The 18083-nt window shown below is 51.7% G+C and overlaps 1 protein-coding gene across 5 annotated transcripts in view; it reads left to right on the top strand.

Moving 5' to 3' along the window:
- The window catches only part of ZCCHC14 (zinc finger CCHC-type containing 14), a 57730-nt gene that overhangs the window by 12792 nt on the left and 26855 nt on the right, over positions 1-18083 (top strand). For all 5 annotated transcript variants that reach the window (XR_006702061.1, XM_045439923.1, XM_045439922.1 and 2 more), the window contains exon 2: positions 10417-10540. Coding sequence is in view for 4 of the 5 variants with exons in the window: in XM_045439923.1 (XP_045295879.1) it covers positions 10417-10540 (124 nt within the window). In the remaining variant the exon portion in view is untranslated. The remainder of the gene's footprint in view (positions 1-10416; positions 10541-18083) is intronic.

Here is an 18083-nt window from a genome sequence, read left to right as displayed (position 1 = left end):
TCCCAAGCAGGCTCCATGCTGCCAACACAGAGCCCAATGTGGGGCTTGAACCCACGAACTGTGAGATTGTGACCTGAGCTGAAATCAAGGGTCAGAGCCACAAAGTGCCCCAAGCTCATCTAATGGATTTTTAAATTCAGAAATAGCATTTTTTTATTTTAGAATTACTACTTGGATTCTTTTTTATGATTTTAAGTCTTAATTTTTTTAGAGCAGTTTTAGGTTCACAGAAAACTTGAATATTGTAATCACCTGAAGTCAGCGGTTTACATCAAGGCTCCTTCTTGGTGTTGTACAGGTTGTGGTTTGGACAAGCACATAAGGACAGGTGTCCACCATGACATCACACAGAGCGGTCTCGCTGTCCTTGACAGCCCTCCGGGCTCTGCCTGCGCACCTCCCTGCCTCCAGCCCCTCGTCTTTCCCTGCGTCCATAGCTTTGCCTTTTTCAGAATGTCATCTGGCTGGAGTCACACCGTATGTAGACTTTTCAGATAACATTTCATTTTCCTTCATGCCTTTTCATGACTTGACAGCTCTTTTTATTGCTGAGTAATATTCCATTGTGTGGTGCACACAGTTTATGCATTCACCTCCTGTGGGACACCTTAGTTGCTGCCTGAATTTTCATATTTTAAGAGTTTCCATTTCTCTCCTGAGATATTCTTTGGTTCTTATGTCACATACATTTTCCTTTATGTTCTGAGCCTTGTAACAACAGCCACTTAATGCTTCTTGGCTCTGATTCCAGCGTGTGATTCCTCTTGGGCTTGGCCTCCTTTTTCTCTTTGTATTGGATCTTGTTCTTGTTTCTTTACGTATCTCGTGCTTACAGATTGCCCCTTGGGTTTTGCAAGTGAGACCCTGTACAAGCTCTGGGTTTTGCTTGGTCGTCCTGCAGAGTATCGTGTTGTTGTTGTGTTTGTTTTAGCAGGCACTACATTTGGCCGGACCCAAACCCCAGAACTCTCTTCCTTTGCTGGCCAGCAGCCCCAACCTCTGGTTGTGTGGTCTTAGCTTGGCTCCTTGGGGCCTGCGTGCCTAATTCAGGGCTCACGCAGAGGTGCGGGCAGAATTTATATGCAGGACTAGATGTCTCCCCTTCTTGGACACTCTTCTGTCACAGTCTTCTCCCTCACTCAGCGCTGTCATATTTTACCAGATCTCAGGCTCATCAGGGCGGTAGGACTGAGGAGTGCTGTCTGAGCTGTGGCTGCTGCTTTTTCTGATGAGGACTGGGCCCAGGGGACATGAAGCACACCTGGTACCAATCCCTTTTTCTAAGTGTAGACCTTTAGTTTCTTTTGGTCGTGTTCAGTTTATTGGTTTTTATACTTTGTTCGGAGTTACGGTTCTTGGCAAGAAGGTTGGTCCAAATACTCCGTCCTTACTGAACGTAGAACCAAATGTTGTGTTAAGTATGGGCCACGTAGTGCAGGGAGCATTGATTCTCTCTAAGGAGGTGTGGCTGGGAAGGAGGGTTTTACAGTAGTGGTGACATTTGTCCTTACAAAGAATGAGGTTCTGTGTGGAGGAGAAACCGATGAGATGATGAGATAAGAAGGTCGTTTGAGAACGTTAAGTGGGTGATCGTGAGGCATCCTGGCCCCGAGTAGGTGCTGAGGAACAGAGCCAGGCGCCCTGGGCATCTGGAGCTCGCCCCCCCCCCCCCCCCCACCATCGTCAAGCGGCTCCTAGGGGCAGATACCATTTACCTGTTGATGGAGGATCTGCTGTATCTGTTGTAGGAGGTCAGTCTGGAATTTCTTGGCCTCTGTGTCTTTTCTGTTCAATCCAGTTGAGCCGCTTCTGGTCTGACCTTTCCCTGCATGGCTAACCATAGGGGTCTGGTCTCTGACTGTCTGAGCACCTCTGTCTTGCTGTTAATAGGCATCCAGTCAAGACTCCTTAAGTGGAATTTGTGGCTTCTATAGAAATAAAACCCAAGGGCGTGTTTTACCCACACCTTCTGGACCTTTGATACACTCTTCTTCTCGTCCAGATGCTCCTTGCTCATTTCCAGCTTGTTTCAGTGCTTGTCCTTTCCCGTCCTGGACGCCTGCATGCTCTGTAACCTAACTCCTGCCGTGGCCGGTATCTCCCGGGGGTCACCAGGCAACCGTTTTAACGTGCTGACTGCTCTCGACGGTTCGTCTCAGCAGGTGAATGTTACATTGGGAACCAAAATGGTCCTTGTGGCACAGCTTACCTGTTACTGCCAGACACTGAGACGGTTTCTCAGAGAAAACCCCGATATTTAAACATCGTTCTGGCCCAAACACACATGCACAGTGACCGTAGCGTGTATAGGATGCACCTGATGTCAGAAGTCTGAAGGCACAGAGGTGGCCTTCTGCGGTGGGTGCCTCACCTGTCGCCCTTCCGGAGGCGGCTCAGTGCACACGAGGGGGGACGACGACCGCTGCTCCCCGTTTTCGATCCCACACAGGTCACACGACTTAAGTTTTTCCGGAAGTGGGGGGGTGCTGTCTTCCTGAACGCATTGTTTGAGATTCCCACGCAGCGTTGCCTTGGAGTTTACAAAGATTGGGTGTTCCCGGGCGGCCGTGCCCTTTAAACTCCCGCTTGTAAAAGTGCGTCTGTGTGCTCCCTCGAGGTCGGTCGCCTGTTGCTCCTTCTAGCTTCGCGCCTTTCTCCAGCGACCGCTGAGTTCTTTCACTCCCCTCCCGCACCTTGGGTTTGCCACCTGTTCCCTGGAGAAGACACCAAGCCTGCTGGCACTGCGTTTCAGGTGCAGTCAGACTAGGAGGCCAGGGGTGTGGCCATTCAGACGGAAGCCCTGGTGCCACGCCTGCACAAAATTGTGCTGTTTGTTGAGCACCTGCAGTGTGACAGGCTCCATTAGAGCCACTGTCTAGGTCCTCGCTGCCGCCGAGGGTGCGGATCGGGCACTACTTTAACCTGCTGTGCAGGTGTGTGTGGCTGGAGATCCCGTCTTTAGCAGCTGGGGCTCTTGACTTGGGACCCAGGCTGAGTCTGCACTGCAGAGCCTCCCTGGCGGGGGTTCCGGACGCCAGGAGCCGTTCGTACTTGACCTGCCCCCTCGGGTTCTAGTTCATTGGCCTGCGGTGGGAGCCCTGGGATCCGAATTTGTAAGAGCTGCTTGGGTGTGCAGGGCAAGGGCTGGGCGGGCTGTTAGAGTCTGGCCTGCTCTGCAGGCTGCTGGCGGGACTTGGCCTTACGGTCACTTTGCCGGGACCCCTCTAGCCGAGGGCTCGGTTTGGTACCTTTCACTGAGATTTTGAACAGTCATCTTTTTTTTCTCTCTCATTTTTAATGAGTACAGCTGCAGGGTAAGACATTTTAAAAAGGAACGTTTTTATGTGGAAAACAGTTTCTGGTTAGCATTGGCTTTCACTTGGCCTAAGTCAGCAAATAGCTTTCACTATTAAACTATCTACTTTCTTTTTCTGGTTTTGAGAGACGCATAATTACTATTTTAGTAAAATGCTTACAAATCACTTTGCTTTTTGATTTTATGTATTTTTTCCCATTGAGTTAGGAGTATTTAGCAGATGGTATTCTTTCCGGTGTGGAGGTGAGTTGCTTGGAAGATAGACTGGAAATCAATGACTCGGTGTGTAGAGCCTGTGGAACTAACTCGCGCCTGTCCCCGAGGGCCCGGCCCTGCTGCCCCTTGGCGTTAGGAAGCTTCAGGCGTGAAGGCCTTTCTGCCTCGGGGCTCCACACTTCTGTTCCTGTGCCTGGAAGGCCCTTCCTCCGCTTGGTGTGGCTCCTTCTCCAGTTCCGGCCTCAGCCGCGGGGTTCGCGTCCTCCCTTGGAATTGGCTTAGGTGTTGCCTGGTCTGTCCCCCATGCCCGCTCCCCTGGCAGCGTCTGCCCCACCTGTCATGGCCCCTCAGCGCCTCTGAGAGTAGGAGACAGCCTTTCAGGGGTGAGCTGCGGGGTTTGGTTTTCAGAAGCTGCTTCTGTTTTACTGTTATGTTCCCGTCCTGTAGGAGGTTAACTTCCGCTGAGACTTCGTGGCTTCTAACTCGTTTCTAGTTCTGAGAGTAACCGTTCTTTGCAGAAAAACTGGGAAACAGAAAAATGTTTTTTTAAAAATCGCCCAAAGATGATAAACACTATAGCATTATGGTACATTTTTCTTCTTTCTTTAATGCCTGTCTGTGTGCGTGCACCCTTGACAAGTTATGCATTCCTGTGCCTTTTGTTTTCTGAAGTTATTTTTTAAAGACTGCATAATATTTAACCATGTAGATCTGTATTTACACGTGTAGATATTAACCTTGCTGGGTATTTGTTATTTATATATGTATTTTTTGTTCGTTATTTATTTATTTTTGAGGATTTTATTTGGGTATTTGTTTATTTTAAGTTTATTTCTTTATTTTGAGAGCACATGCAAGTGTGAGAGGGGTAGAGAGAGCGTGAGAGAGAGGAGCCCAAGCAGGCTCTGTGCCGTCAGTGCAGAGCCCGACGCGGGTCTCCATCCCGTGAACCAAGTGAACTACGAGATCACAACCTGGGCCGAAATCAAGAGTCGGACGCTCAACCAACGGAGCCCCCCAGAGAGGCTTTATTTTTATGGGACGCCTGGGTGGCTCCGTCCGTTGAGCATCCATCTGTTTCTGCTGAGGTCACGATCCCAGGGTCATGGGATCAAGCCCTCCCCCGCATTGGGCTCCTCGCTGAGCATGGAACTTGCTTAAGATTCTCTCTCCCTGTGCCCCTCCCTGCTCACTCACACTCTCAAAAAAAAAAAAAAAAGATTTTATTTTTATGTGATCTCTACACCCCGTGTGTGGCTTGAACTCAGAATCCTGAGGTCAAGAGTCACACCACCCACTGTGCAAGGCACCCCTTTCCTGCTCTTCTAAAGCTAAGACAGACTTCCTCGCACACAGACGTATGACTGTGTCACCGACTGTGTTCTTAGGAGAGGGAACTCCCAGAGGGATTGGTAGATCTGGAGGTCCTGTCCCGGCGTGATGCATGGTGGCTACATCCACTGCTACTGGGGGCTGAGTTTGCTCCCATCGTAACACTGGGAGCATTGGCCCTGAAGAGCATGTCACGGAGCTGTGGTTCAGGCGACACATAATCGTGTCAGCTGTCATGTGCTAGTTGTAGAGCAAGTGGTCACTTGTCACGGAGAAGTCCGGTTTTGAAAAGTGGCACGCGTGTTTGCAGAAGGGAGCCCGCCGATTCCAGCGCAGGGGCACAGGGACCGGTGGCCGTCTGGAGCCCGTCCCCGGGCACCGCGGGCACAGACGGTGCAGTCGATTTGCCCTTGGGGAGAATCACCCTCACGGAAGAGGTTTTCTTTCTGCCAGGACCTCCGAGGTGTCTCTTCCGGGTGTTCTCACAGAGCTGGTCTCTGCCAGGGCACTTGTGCTGCTGGCTTCCCGCTTCCCGCTTCCCGACCGGACCAGCCGCCTCAGTGACGGTAGCGGCGGACATTGTGTTGCATATTGACTGTTTGCCCAGCCGCTACTTGAAATTCTCACAAAACCCCAGTGAGGTAGGCACCGTTAATCCCCACTTGGCGCCTGGGGAGACTGGACCTGAGCGAGTTGGATCTTGGCCGCCGTCACAGCCAGCAGGGGCTGCTGGAACCAGTGCTGTGGCCTCCGCGAGCGGGCTCTGCTGTCTCCGGGTGTGACCCGCGCTGGGACTGCCCCCTACTGGTCCACTGACCTTGGGGAGAGTCGTGATGGGCACCGGTCGCTTCTGCTGTTCAAGAGAAGGGTGGAGTAGATTGGGGTGGATGCAAGCAGATTGCATCCACGGTCAGAACGGTGTACAGGGTGCTCATAATTCTAGTCGTTTCCGTTCCTTTATTCTCCGTGGCCTCTTGCCGTGTGTCACATCTCAGGCATTCCACGCACACCTGCGTCTTAAGCTGGAGTCCCGTCTTCACCACCCCTTCACGGCACAGCCTGGCTCACCGGCCTCTCGTTGATGGCTCTGTACACACGCTTCATCATCACCTACTTCCCGGCCCCACGGTACGAGCACCGAATCGCTGTGCCTTGCTACTGCGAGTGTCACTGCCGTGGAGGACCTTGTAGAGAAGCAGTTTTGAGTGTGCTCGCGTGCAACTGAGGGCCAAGTTGGGAACTTCCAACTTCATGGTGAGGGAAGGCCATCGTCTTTTGTAGGAGTTCCCCAGGAGGGTCTCTGGGGGGTCTCACCGTCGAAGACCACTGCTTTCTGGAGAAAGGGGGCTCTCTGTCGCCTGCGGCAGCCCCTTCAGTGTCTTACCCTGGTGACCGAAGATTCGTTTACATTACAGCACAACTAGGACACCGAGCCTTCAGTTTCTCCACATATTAACGACCGCTTTACCTGGTTTTTCTGAGAAGCTCCCTCCCTCCCTGCCATGTCGAACGTTCGAGTGCTTGCTGCGGGCCCCGCCCTCTGCCCGGCTTTGTCTCGTCCGATGACTTTGAACGATCTTTAATGAAATCGATTTTTTAAAAATTAAAACTCTCTCCTGAAAGTTGTGGTTCCGGTCCATGAATATTAAAGTGCGTTTTCAACACCACGTTTCAGGCCACCTGTGTTCTGCAGGGTCGGTCTCCTCGGAGGCCGGCGCCGAGGAAACCCTTGAGAGCAGGGAGCATGTGCACCGGCAGGAGCCGCGCCACCAGCCCGTGCGCGCCCTTTGGCATCTCTGTCCCTCCCTCTCGGAAGGGGACGCGGGGTTCACGTGATGTAGTCTGTGCGGTGCTGGGGTTCCTCTTTACAGCCCACCTGGAGAGGTTGTCGGGCCTTTGGGTGTTCTGACCGTCCTGAAATACTCTGGTGGCGTCAGCATCGCCTGCGAGAAGTGCAGAGGCTCGGGCCCCACCTGACCTTCTGAGTCACAGCTTGAGTTTCAGACGCCAGAAGCATTTTGCACGTGGAAGTTTGGGGACAGGGGCCTCGTCTCTGTTTAGGCGGCAGTGCCGGTGGGAGGCTGGCGCCCAGAGCCGGGGCCTTGGCCCGTTACCGGGGCCACATCTTGCCCGGAGGAGCCCCCGGGCGGACTGTGTGCCCCGGGGTCCGGTTTCATTCACACGTACGGCCCTGGCGGCCCTTGGTTAGACCTGGCAAAACACCCGCGCGACTGCGTGGTACGGAGCTTAGCATGCGGACCTGCCCTTTGAACTAGAGGTGCTTTTTGGGCTCGGTTCATCCTGCTTTTGTTAAGACTGGATGAGGCGGCCCTGTTTCAGGGGTCCTCGTCAAGTGTCTGGGCCGCGTCGGGTGCTGTGTGAAACGCAGAGGACATGGCAGTGAACGGGACACACGGGAAGTCCCTCCTTCGCTGAGCTGTGACAGGTCCTCACGGAGAGGTGTAGATGTGACAGCAGCGAGGGGGCGGGGGCACCCTAGGCCCCTCCCCGGTAGCCACAGCGGGCTGAGCGGAGGCGGGGAGCGGGTGATGCCACGGTCCCCTGTAGGTTGTGGCGGGGGGCTGTCTGGGTGGGACGTGAGGAGCCGGTCCAGGAGCTCAGCGAGTGAGGGGCCTCGTGGAAAGGGCCGAGGCTTGTGCTTGGAGAGTGCTTCTCGTGGCTCCTGTGGCCGCAGCAGGAGGCAACATTTGGAACCGATCAGGTCTTTATTCTCGTGTCCATCAGGCTCATGACTGGGGCTCCACTTGTGAGCGTGAGTCAGAGAGCATCTGAGTTGAGCTGCGGAGGTCACATGGGGCAAATTAACTTCACCAAAAATAACCCAAACACAGCATTTCTGGGAAATGCAGGCGAAGAGAGCTTTCAATGTAAACAAAAGAGCAAATTCAAGATAAAGGCCTGGTTGGAAAAAGTGAACATTTGGAAAACTAGGAAGAAACGTTCTGAAAGCACAGGGAGGCGAACAAAGATTTCTTTTCCGCTGGTTATGATTTTACAGTTTTCTTTCTTGTGTTTATATTGTTGGCGGGCGTGGTTGCTTATGTTGGTGGTTGGCATTCCGGGGTAACTCCTGGGCTCTCCCCCTCCCGTCCCCCTCCCCCTGGGGCCGTGGTGCACAGACCCACCCCATCAGCTCACCCAGCCACCCGCCCACGGAAGGAGCTTTGTCTTCTGCCTGGGTGTCCTCCTCCTGCTTCTTCCTGCTCCTCCTCCCCCTCCTCCTCTTCCTCCTCCTGCTCCTCGCAAGGGCTGACCAGACAACCGGCCTACCGTGCTTCGGACTCTGGCTGCGGTGCCTGGCATGACCAGGGTCCCGGCCCCCCTCTGGACACGCTGATGGGACAGGGGGTGGGCGCACGTGTCCTTGCCAGGCCCAGAGGTTAGCGCACACCGGGGTTGAGACCCCCGGGCCCAGGTGCCCGAAGCTGTGCTCGCAGAGGCGTCCCGGCTGTGGTGCTGTTGTCCCGTCCCTGCCCCTGCCCCTGCCCCTGCCCCTTCCCCACAGAGGCTGAGTCTGGAGGCCACCTTTCTCTTTGTGGCTGTCGAGGATGCTTCAGGGTGGGTGGTGGTGTGCGTGCGGGGTCTCGGTGTGTGTGTGTGTCCGCCTGTGCGGGAGAGGTTCGTCACCAACCAGCCGGCAAGGTTGGCGCCTCTGGTTGGTCGTTCGGACGGCTGAGCCTCCCTGTCATCAGGACGAGGACTTGATGCACTTAGCAGGGTAGCCCAGGGGACGTGGAGGCGCACTCGCCTCAGGCCAGATAGCACACAAGCTGTCGTGCGTTGGGTTTATTGTAAGACTTAAAAGGTGAACCTCCTGAGTTGCTTCCCAAAGTAATATTTGCTGTTTGGAACTAAAAATCTTGCTCCGCAAATAATTTTTTAACTGTTGGTTCTGTTATCTTATTCAATATGAGAGAAGTTCCTTTCTAGAATATTCAGACCAATGGATGAAACTTTGCCAAATCTAAGGGAAATAATCCAATTTAGTTAAATTACAAATAAAAGCAATTTAAAATTTTAACGGTCTTGATAACATCTTGGTAAGTGTTACCAAAAGACTTGGCTCTTTGGAGGAGTACTGGGTAGTCAGGATTTATTTCCGTGAGTTCCGTGAACTTCCAAATGAACTAGACCGTGCAGGGTTGCTTTTCTTGCGTGGCGTCTCCCGTGTGCATGGGGAGGCCTCCTGCAGGGGCTTCGGCAGCCCGCCGGGCACACGGCCATGTGGCGTCCACTGTCCTGCGGGCGTGGTGGCATCTCCGTCCTGTCCTGGTGGCTCTCTGCCTGCGGTGGGCTCACGGTGTCCTCCGGTGGGCGCCCCCTGGCCTCCCGCTGGTGAAGCCAACTAATGAAACGAGGGGCCGGCGACTCCAGGGGAGGATGGGGACCAGGGGTCCTGCTCCTCTTCTCCCCCAAACCTCCCCCTGCCCTGTGTGTGGAGCGTAGTGTTTCCCACCCTTTAAAACTCACACCTCTCTCCATACACTTGAAAATCTCAACTTTATTATCCTTTGAGATTTTGACACGTCCTAAATTGTGACTCTGAACAAGTCAAGTACTGGTCACCTCCTCTTCCGAATCCTACAAGTACTACGTGTGTTTTGGCTGTAAATTTTCAGGTACTGACACTCGTTACGGGGTGGGGGCGGGGGGAAAGTTCTTGTCCCCGCCCCAGGTGCCCAGGGTCCCCTCCTGCCTCCGGCACATTCGCACAGAGCCCCCTCCCCGTGGGCAGGGGCTGGAGGGGAGGGGAAGCCCGAGCTCAGTTCCCTGCGGAGCTGCCGCCACGGTGCCCACGGTGCCACGGCCGCCTGTGCGCCTGCCGTCCTTCGTCTGGTCGGGTCTCTATCCACAGCTGCTTCAGAGGCTTTCTGTTTTCACTCCTACAGGCGCCGCGGCTGTGAGTGCCGCCCCCCGCCCCCAGCCCCCCGTACTTTTCTCAGGAGTAGGTGCTTTGTGCAAGTAATTCCTAGAAGTAGGATCGTAATGTGATGCTAGAATATGTGCCCCACAGAGATCCAGTTGTATTTCCTTCTTTACTGTTCTGTTCAGAGTATTTTATCATTTACTCAAGATTTTACGGGACAGAGTTGAGTCCTGCTGTGTAATTAATTTTACAGGGAGCTGTATGACTTGAAGAAATAAAATACAAGGTTCTCCTCAGGTAGAGGTGTGTAATTCATGAAGCGTGGCTGACGTGGTTCCCGGGCAGGCGACTGAACCGCTGGCACAGGCCCAAGCTCCCACGTGTACTTGCAGGTGCCCAGGCTGCCGCTGCATCGCAGCGGTGCGTGGGACACGGGCAGCGTCTTCTTTCGCGGGAAGTGCGTGTTAGTACGCTACTGTAGGAGTGGTGTTTTCAAGAAGCTTTATATCCGTCTCCTCTAGAAGGTGTACATATGTGTGCTTTTATATATATGTTTTGTATACACTTTTGAAACTACAATGAACATAAATGACTTTCAGGTGACAGTGAACAGTCATTCCACATGAACCAAATGGGAGAAAATATGACTTCTTTGTCCTCCCAGGTAACTCCAAGAACCGAGGCTCCCGTCAGCAGCGTGAGTAATAGTTTGGAGAACGCACTACACACATCAGCACATTCCACGGAGGAGTCGCTGCCCAAGAGGACTGTGGGGAAACACTCCAAAGGTGAGTCTATGTCTGCGAGGGGCCCAAGGAAGAAGGCGCACTGGAGTGTGCAAAACAGATCTGTGTCATGGTGTCCGGTTAAATACTTTTCTCCTCCTTTGTAAACATCTTAGTTAAGGTGCATTGTTTTTCTGAATTCTCTGAGCAACATACGAACATATATATCTTGGCTGTAAAAATCTCAAATATTGATGTTTATTAAGGGGAAAAATGAAAGTTGCTGCACCCTCCTCCCTGCCCCCACACCAAAACAAGTCCTAAATCGTAGAGCGGCACTACCCTATAGAACATTCTACAGAGATCATGTACCATTCTCCATCTGCACTCACTCAGTGGCCACCAGCCACATGTGCCTTTTGGGCACTTGAAATGTGCCTCATGCAACCGAGGACCTGAAAGTTCATCATTCATTTATTATTATTACTATTTTTTTTTAATTTTTAACCTTTATTGATTTTTGAGACAGAGAGAGCATGAATGGGGGAGGTTCAGAGAGAGAGGGAGACACAGAATCTGAAACAGGCTCCAGGCTCTGAGCTGTCAGCACAGAGCCCGACGTGGGGCTCGAACTCACGGACTGTGAAATCATGACCTGAGCCGAAGTCAGACGTTCAACCGACTGAGCCATCCAGGCGCCCCTATTATTATTATTTATGATGTTTACTCATTTTTGATCGCTAGAGAGAGAAAGAGAGACAGACAGCGTGAGTGAGGGAGGGTCAGAGAGAGTGGGAGACCCAGAATCCAAAGCAGGCTCCAGGCTCCGAGCCGTCAGCACAGAGCCCGACGTGGGGCTCGAACCCACGAACCGTGAGATCGTGACCTGAGCCAAAGTCAGATGCTTAACCAACTGAGCCAGGCGCCCCCCGAAAGTTTATCTTTATTTCATTTCCATTGCAACCGCGATGGCTCAGTGTGGAGAGCGGCCGCTGTATTGGACAGCGCCATTCTGGAGAGGACAGAGGGCACGTCTCAGACGAAGCTGAGTGTCCTTGGTTCCTGCACCAGCTGGACAGTCCCAGAGTTGTGCTTACTATACATTTGGCAGGCTGAGTGGCGGTGTGGGGACTGACAGGAGGCGAGTGAGGTGATGTGTAGGACGGGGACTTGTGATGAAGAGGCCCAGGACACTTAAGGCCACCCGCTGCTTCCCTCACTCGCCTTTTGCCCCTTTTGTTTGTATCTCAGGCACAGTGTTCCTCACGGATGTTTAATAAATCGGGTTTTTTTGTTTTGTTTTGTTTTGTTTAAATGTTTATTTATTTTGAGAAGGGGGAGGGACAGAGAGAGGGGGACAGAGAATCCCAAGCAGGCTCTGCACTGTCAGCACAGAGCCCCATGTGGGGCTTGAACCCACGAATTGGGAGATCGTGACTGGAGCCGAAATCACAAGTTGGACATTCAACCAACTGGGCCACCCAGGTACCCCAATAAATACTTTGTTTTTAAAATAAAACCCTCAAGGGCGCCTGGGTGGCTCAGTTGGTTGACGCTGCGACTTTATCTGAGGTTACGATTTAACGGTTCTTGAGTTCAAGTCCCGCATCAGGCTTTGCGCTGACAGCACGGAGCCTGCTTAGGATTCTCTGTCTCCCTCTCTCTCTGACCCTACCCTGCTCATGCGTTCTCTCTCGCAAAATAAATAAACATTAAAAAAATTTTTTTAACAAAAAAATAAAATAAAGCCCCATTCTGACAAAATCACAAGAGCCACCCATCCCTAACTTACGTCATATGTGCCAGAAATAGCCACGTCCTAACTGCTCTACCACGTTTGTGTGTGTAGATAGGTTCAGGTGTTAAAACAGCACGTCCTCATAGCAGCCCTGGGAGGACGGTCCGCTCCTGGATGAGGCTGTTGTTCTGAAGACGCAGCAGGGCCTTGCCTCCAGGGTGGATAGTTGTCACTCAGTTGTAAGGACTTTTCCCTCCAGAACTGCTCTCGTCCTTTTTCCTTGTCGTGTCGTCCTGGGAGAAGTGCCTTCCGATGAGGTGGTGTTTCCTTTGTCCCTCCGCTGTCCAGCATGGACCTGGGCCCTGCACCGTCCCAATACAGAGGGATGGCTTCTTCTTTCCCATTGTGCTTTTTCCTTGAGGCATAATTGTCAAGACCCCTCATTCCTGTGTTTTAAATATAATTGGAAGATCTATGCTCCCTGGCCTTCCCTTGTCCGCGTGCTGTGGCGCACCGAGAGCCCACGGATGAGCTGGTGTTAGCATTGGTGGAGTGAAGCATGTAAGCCAGGCCTCCTTGACTGTCCACTGCATTCTCCATTCGGGGGTCCTACGTAATATGTTTCTTCTACCCAGAAATTGGGGGACAGTGAAGTTGGTTTTCACAGTCACACTTCTTGTGATGCTCCTGGCAAAACCCGAAGTCAGTGTGTTATTACTGTAGGGTTTTCTCTCTGTCTTTTCTGCATTCTACTTGTGTTTTGACTTTTCTCTACTTCCTTGGAAGTCCCTAGCGATAAAAGAGGTCAGACTTTCACGTCTGTTTTGTATGAAAGTTCAGAGGCAGCTGGAAACTGACTGCGGTCCCCAGATTGTGTTCAGGGTGGTGGTCTGCAAAGTTGGTGTTGAGAATGATCGTGTCCTTTTTCCCCGTGCCCCGTATCATGAAGACCTTCAAGTACCGGGGTAAGGAGCACAGGACAGCAGTTTGCGCATGTGGCTTCAGCAGTGGGTAGTGGGCCACGTGTTCCTGATGGGGCCTTGAATTGCTCAGGGCTGCCATGCGTTTCCCCTAAACCCACACATCGCGGTTCATTGTTACCGAGACTTAGGGAAACAGTTCTAAAGTACAAGGTGAGATTGGAATTACTTTTTTTTTTTTTTTTCAACGTTTATTTATTTTTGGGACAGAGAGAGACAGAGCATGAACGGGGGAGGGGCAGAGAGAGAGAGAGAGGGAGACACAGAATCGGAAACAGGCTCCAGGCTCTGAGCCATCAGCCCAGAGCCCGACGCGGGGCTCGAACTCACGGACCGCGAGATCGTGACCTGGCTGAAGTCGGACGCTTAACCGACTGCGCCACCCAGGCGCCCCTGGAATTACTTTTAACGATACTCTCGGTGAAGGAAGTCCTGTAACTTGGTTCTCTTGGTTGGAATAATTATTTTAAAAAATTATCCTTGTATGAGGCTGAACATCACCGTAAACTTAATTACACTGCAGGCCATTTGCCAGAGGTTCTAAAACCTGGTCTCAAGACCCCTTTGCATTCTTAAACTTAAGGATTCCAAAGAGTTTTTGTTTATGTAGTGTATACATATAGGTATTTATCATATTATAAGTTAAAACTGGGATTTTTTAAATTATTGTTATTTTTTTTTACTTAAATAGATGCTTTGTGTTGGGTGCCCCTGAGGATTTTGTGTTTGTCCCGTAGCAACATTATGACGGAAGCAAACGTAAAATTTGAACTCCAAAAGTCTCATCCTTTTGGCGACACAAATCCCGCCGCAGAGAATTAGAGCAGGAATTCTAATAAGCAGCGTGATAATGAAACCCAAATTCTAAAACACCAGTAGTAGGTTACTGTTTTGGGGCTGCACTGGGGACTCAAAGGTGCTTTTGGAGGTGAGGCGTTTTGATCATTTTAATTTCTCTGTTGACTCTTTTCAACATTTTATTAAGACTTTGAAACATCCAGTGAAGTTGAGAATTTTACAGCAAGTACTTACCATCCAGATTCTACGATTTCATTTTACCTGCTGCTTCCCTTATCTGCCCATCTCCCCACCCACGAGGACATTGCATTTCTTTTTCAGACGTGGCATTGTTTGGTGCATTTCCAAGTAAGCTGTTCTTTTGACTCTTTCCCTGTGCTTTCTCGCGTTGTTAATTATTTTTGGAAAACTGGTTGCTTACATTCCTCAGCCAATGATTCTCACTTGAACCACAGAACAGAGTTATCCGGGTGGCTGTTTCTCATCCCCTAAAGAAAGTCTGACTCGGAGACATAGGAGTCAAGCTGATCCATCCCAAGTGGCTTCCTTAAGACAGCGGGGCTCAGCTGTCTGAGTCCCCATGGAGAGAAGCTACAGGGATGACAGTGGACATCTTTACCTTTTCAGCCCTTACCTTGAGTTACTATTGACCCACTTCACGGGGGGGGGCGTGCGAACCTTGCGGTGTGCTCAGTGGTGTTTGCAGCGTGCTCAGTACCGAAGCCACTCGTGCTGGCCTGTATCAGTTGTTCAAAGTGTAGGGCGTTGTTTAGTCTCTCGATGTCCTGTTGATGGCATGAAGTCAGCCATGGTGACGTCAGAACTTGCTACGAGTGAGGGGCTGTCCCCCAGCCAGCTGTGAGACATTTTCCAGGACGCCACTTAGCCCCCCGACATGTCCCGCGGGCTGTGGTTGTGTGTGTCCCGTGCACGCACGCCCACCGCATGCCCCCAGCCCTGCTTCAGGAAGAGCAGGGGATTCTCTGCGACCTTCTGAGCAACCCCCTCTCTGAAGCTGCGCTCGTGAGAGGTGACGACAGGTCAGCTCTTCTCTTCTCTTCTCTTGGTATCTGACCCCCCAGCTCTGTCTTCTCCTGGTTTCTTTCCATTTTTAAGTGGTGGGCCATCGTGCACACAAAAGTGATGGTGTGCGTGCTCCACGGGTCTCCCGGTAACACGCTTCCCACTCCTCCTCTTACCTGTGTTTGTTTCCTTTCAAATTCCTCCTCGTCCACTCCTGAGAGGCCGGCGCGGCCCGGGCCCCTCTGTCGCCCATTCCCGCTCTGTCTGAGCCTCTTCTGTTGATCTGTTGATGACTTTCAGATCTGAGAGTTCAGCTGAGACCCTTGCTCGAGACCCCAGATCCCTGTGAATATTTTCCCCAAGGTGGCCTGCTGGTGCCTCTACCCATGTGCCCAGACGGACCTGTCACTTCCGTTGGCACCCCTGCGATGAGTTTCCCGCAGACGTGATTGGTGCTGACCTTCAGGCGTCCCTGTTCCGCACGAGGGGCTCAGCCTCACAGCCCTGGCGTGGCCCCAGGGGGCCATCACGGAGTCGTCTTCCTGTCACTGTGGCCACCATCCCCTCTGCCGCCTGTGGGTTCTCCTGCCTAGTCCATCCCCGAGCAGGGACCTGCTCTGTGGCTGGGCCACAGTCCTCCCATTTAGGAAGCATGTCATGGCATGCACGGTGGCAGCTGCTGTCACAGCATTGACCGCCAGGCGCCATCCTCAAAATGTGTGCACCTAGTTGATATCGCAGTCCCGTGAAATGGGAATAGGTGTTCCTTTCGTTCAGGGATTGAGTATCTGCCCAAGGGCTCTGAGCTGGAAAGAGACGTTTCAGACTGAGCCCATGTGGCAGCAGATCCCATGGGCTTACCTTGACCTGCCTGGAGGAGGCCTATCTTGGGGCTTGTGGGCTTGCCTTGTCTGTGCCTGTGTCTCCCTGTGACGTTTACTCATGTCCCTGCTCTGGTCTCGTCACTCCTCCGAGTTCCTGGCTCCAGCCACGAGCAAACTTGTGCAGACGCCATTCTCTGTCCTTCCTGGACCTTGGTCATTCTGTCCCTCTGCCCAGATGGGCTCCTCCCTTTGAAGTCCAGCTCAGACATTACTGCTTTGAACTTTGTAATGTTTATGTCACTCGTGGTTAGTGCTGTGCCTGGTACATACTAAGGCTGAATAGAATGTTTGCCTTAATATACAAATAAGTGAAATTCCTCGGGCCCTTAGATCAAGTGCCATATCACTAACCATTGAAATGGAATATGTGCATGTTTATTTCCAATTTTTGCTACTTGAGAAATCTTTTTTATCAGCTTTACATTTTTTAGATCATGCCATGCATCACTCTTGTTTTTATTTCAGTTTCTGGAGACCTAACAAATTTAATACAAGGTAGCTAAGATGATAAAAGGAAAAAAAAAAAAGAAAAACAAATTATGGAGTTTTTAACTATAACATGATATGTCCCTAGAAAAGGTGTCAGAAAGGAGGCTCAGTTTAATCAACATAGTAGTGAATGCTAAGATTTTAACAACAGCCAGAGAAGTGCTTCTAAAAATGATCCCCATTAACACAGACAACCAAACGGAAGGGAGAAAGTCGATATTTGAGGAACATTGTTATTCAGCTGAGGCTTTGAAGAATACAGTTTGTCAGTTTTCAAGTGAAAAACTAAATTCCAGTGATAAAAATTTCAGCGGGATGCATCTTAAATGTTATTCTGGTTCTGTTTTCTTTAAGTGGGAAGCCGTGGGGTCCGTTGTATAGGACTCAAAAGGGGATGTTTGTGAGGGGTGGGGAGAGGGTGATTTTTCATCTTTTCCCACAGTCATAAATGATGCTTTCCTGACTGTAGTTGCTCGTAGCATAGTTTTGGTAAGTCGTGAAGGGGTTTCCCGTGTGGGACATGTAGAAATTAAACTGTTAGGGGGGCCGGGGTGGCTCAGTCAGTGGAGCATCCGACTTTGCCTCAGGTCATGATCTCACGGTCCACGAGTTCGAGCTCCGAGCTCCGCATCGGACTAGCTGCTTTCAGTGCCCAGTCCGCTTTGGATCCTCTGCCCTCCCCACCTCTGCCCCCCCCCCCCCCACTTGCTCTCTTTCTCTAGAAAATAAACATTTAAAAAAAAAAATGAAAGAAATTAAACTGTTTGACCAAAGATACCTTGAAATCAAGTAAAAGATCTATGGCCGAAAAGTTCCAACTACCCACTTTTTTCCAGGAGAGTTTAGGGTCGAAAGAGGGAAAGTTTCAAAAGAGCGACTCATTCTTGGAACACACTAAAGCCGTTATCTCTAGTTGTCTGATTTATAAGTATGATGTGACAGTGCTCGAAAATCACCTGAAGATGCTTGGCAGCAAAGGTGACCCTTCGAGCGTGGCAGCTTTAACTAGGAGCCCCCAGGGCTGCCATCGAGACAGTGTGTCCCTGGTCCTGGCTTTGTGGCTGCCGGCTGCGAGGCCTTTGGGTCTGGCTCAGTCTGGACCGTCTGTGACTTTTTGCCAGCCCCGCCCTCATCCAGATGCCCAGTCCTGCCTCGGGACGCTGGAGCCCGTGCCTGGGGGGGCCGGCGGTGCCCTTGTTCTCTTCCACACGAGCCCCCTCCCTCCTTTTCCAGTTACTTGAGTGTATCGGTTTTTGAAATTAGGTATCGATCCAGTTACAAAAGTGGTAGTTCAGTGCAAGTAGATGTTTTATCGAAGGCCGAAGGCCGCCTTGTGGTCTGACTTGCAGGACTGACAGAGGATTCCTCATGTACGTCTTGAGTGAGAAAAGAAGGAAAGTTAGAACAAACAGAATTTTAGGAGCACGCACATCTGCCTGTGCTTTCTCAGCTCAGTGTGAGCGAGCAGGCTGGTCTAGACTCGGGTGCCCTTGCCCTCGCCCCACGGGTCCTCTGCGGGCGCGCCTGTGTGCCGTGCAGACCCCAGCCCGTTTCTCCGCAGCCCCGTCCACCTCTCGAGTGCTCCTGTGGCCTCGGCCTTGCAGTCTCGGCGTCTTTGTGGGCAGTGCAGATCCCACCCCCTCGTGGCGGGTTGACCTCTAGCCCCTGAGATTTAGCCACGTTTGCTTGCACTC

Source organism: Leopardus geoffroyi, chromosome E2 (genome assembly GCF_018350155.1).
Source record: "Leopardus geoffroyi isolate Oge1 chromosome E2, O.geoffroyi_Oge1_pat1.0, whole genome shotgun sequence".
NCBI classification, from domain to species: domain Eukaryota; kingdom Metazoa; phylum Chordata; class Mammalia; order Carnivora; family Felidae; genus Leopardus; species Leopardus geoffroyi.
Note: the sequence above shows the minus strand (reverse complement) of the source record. Positions and strands in the feature narration are given on the sequence as shown.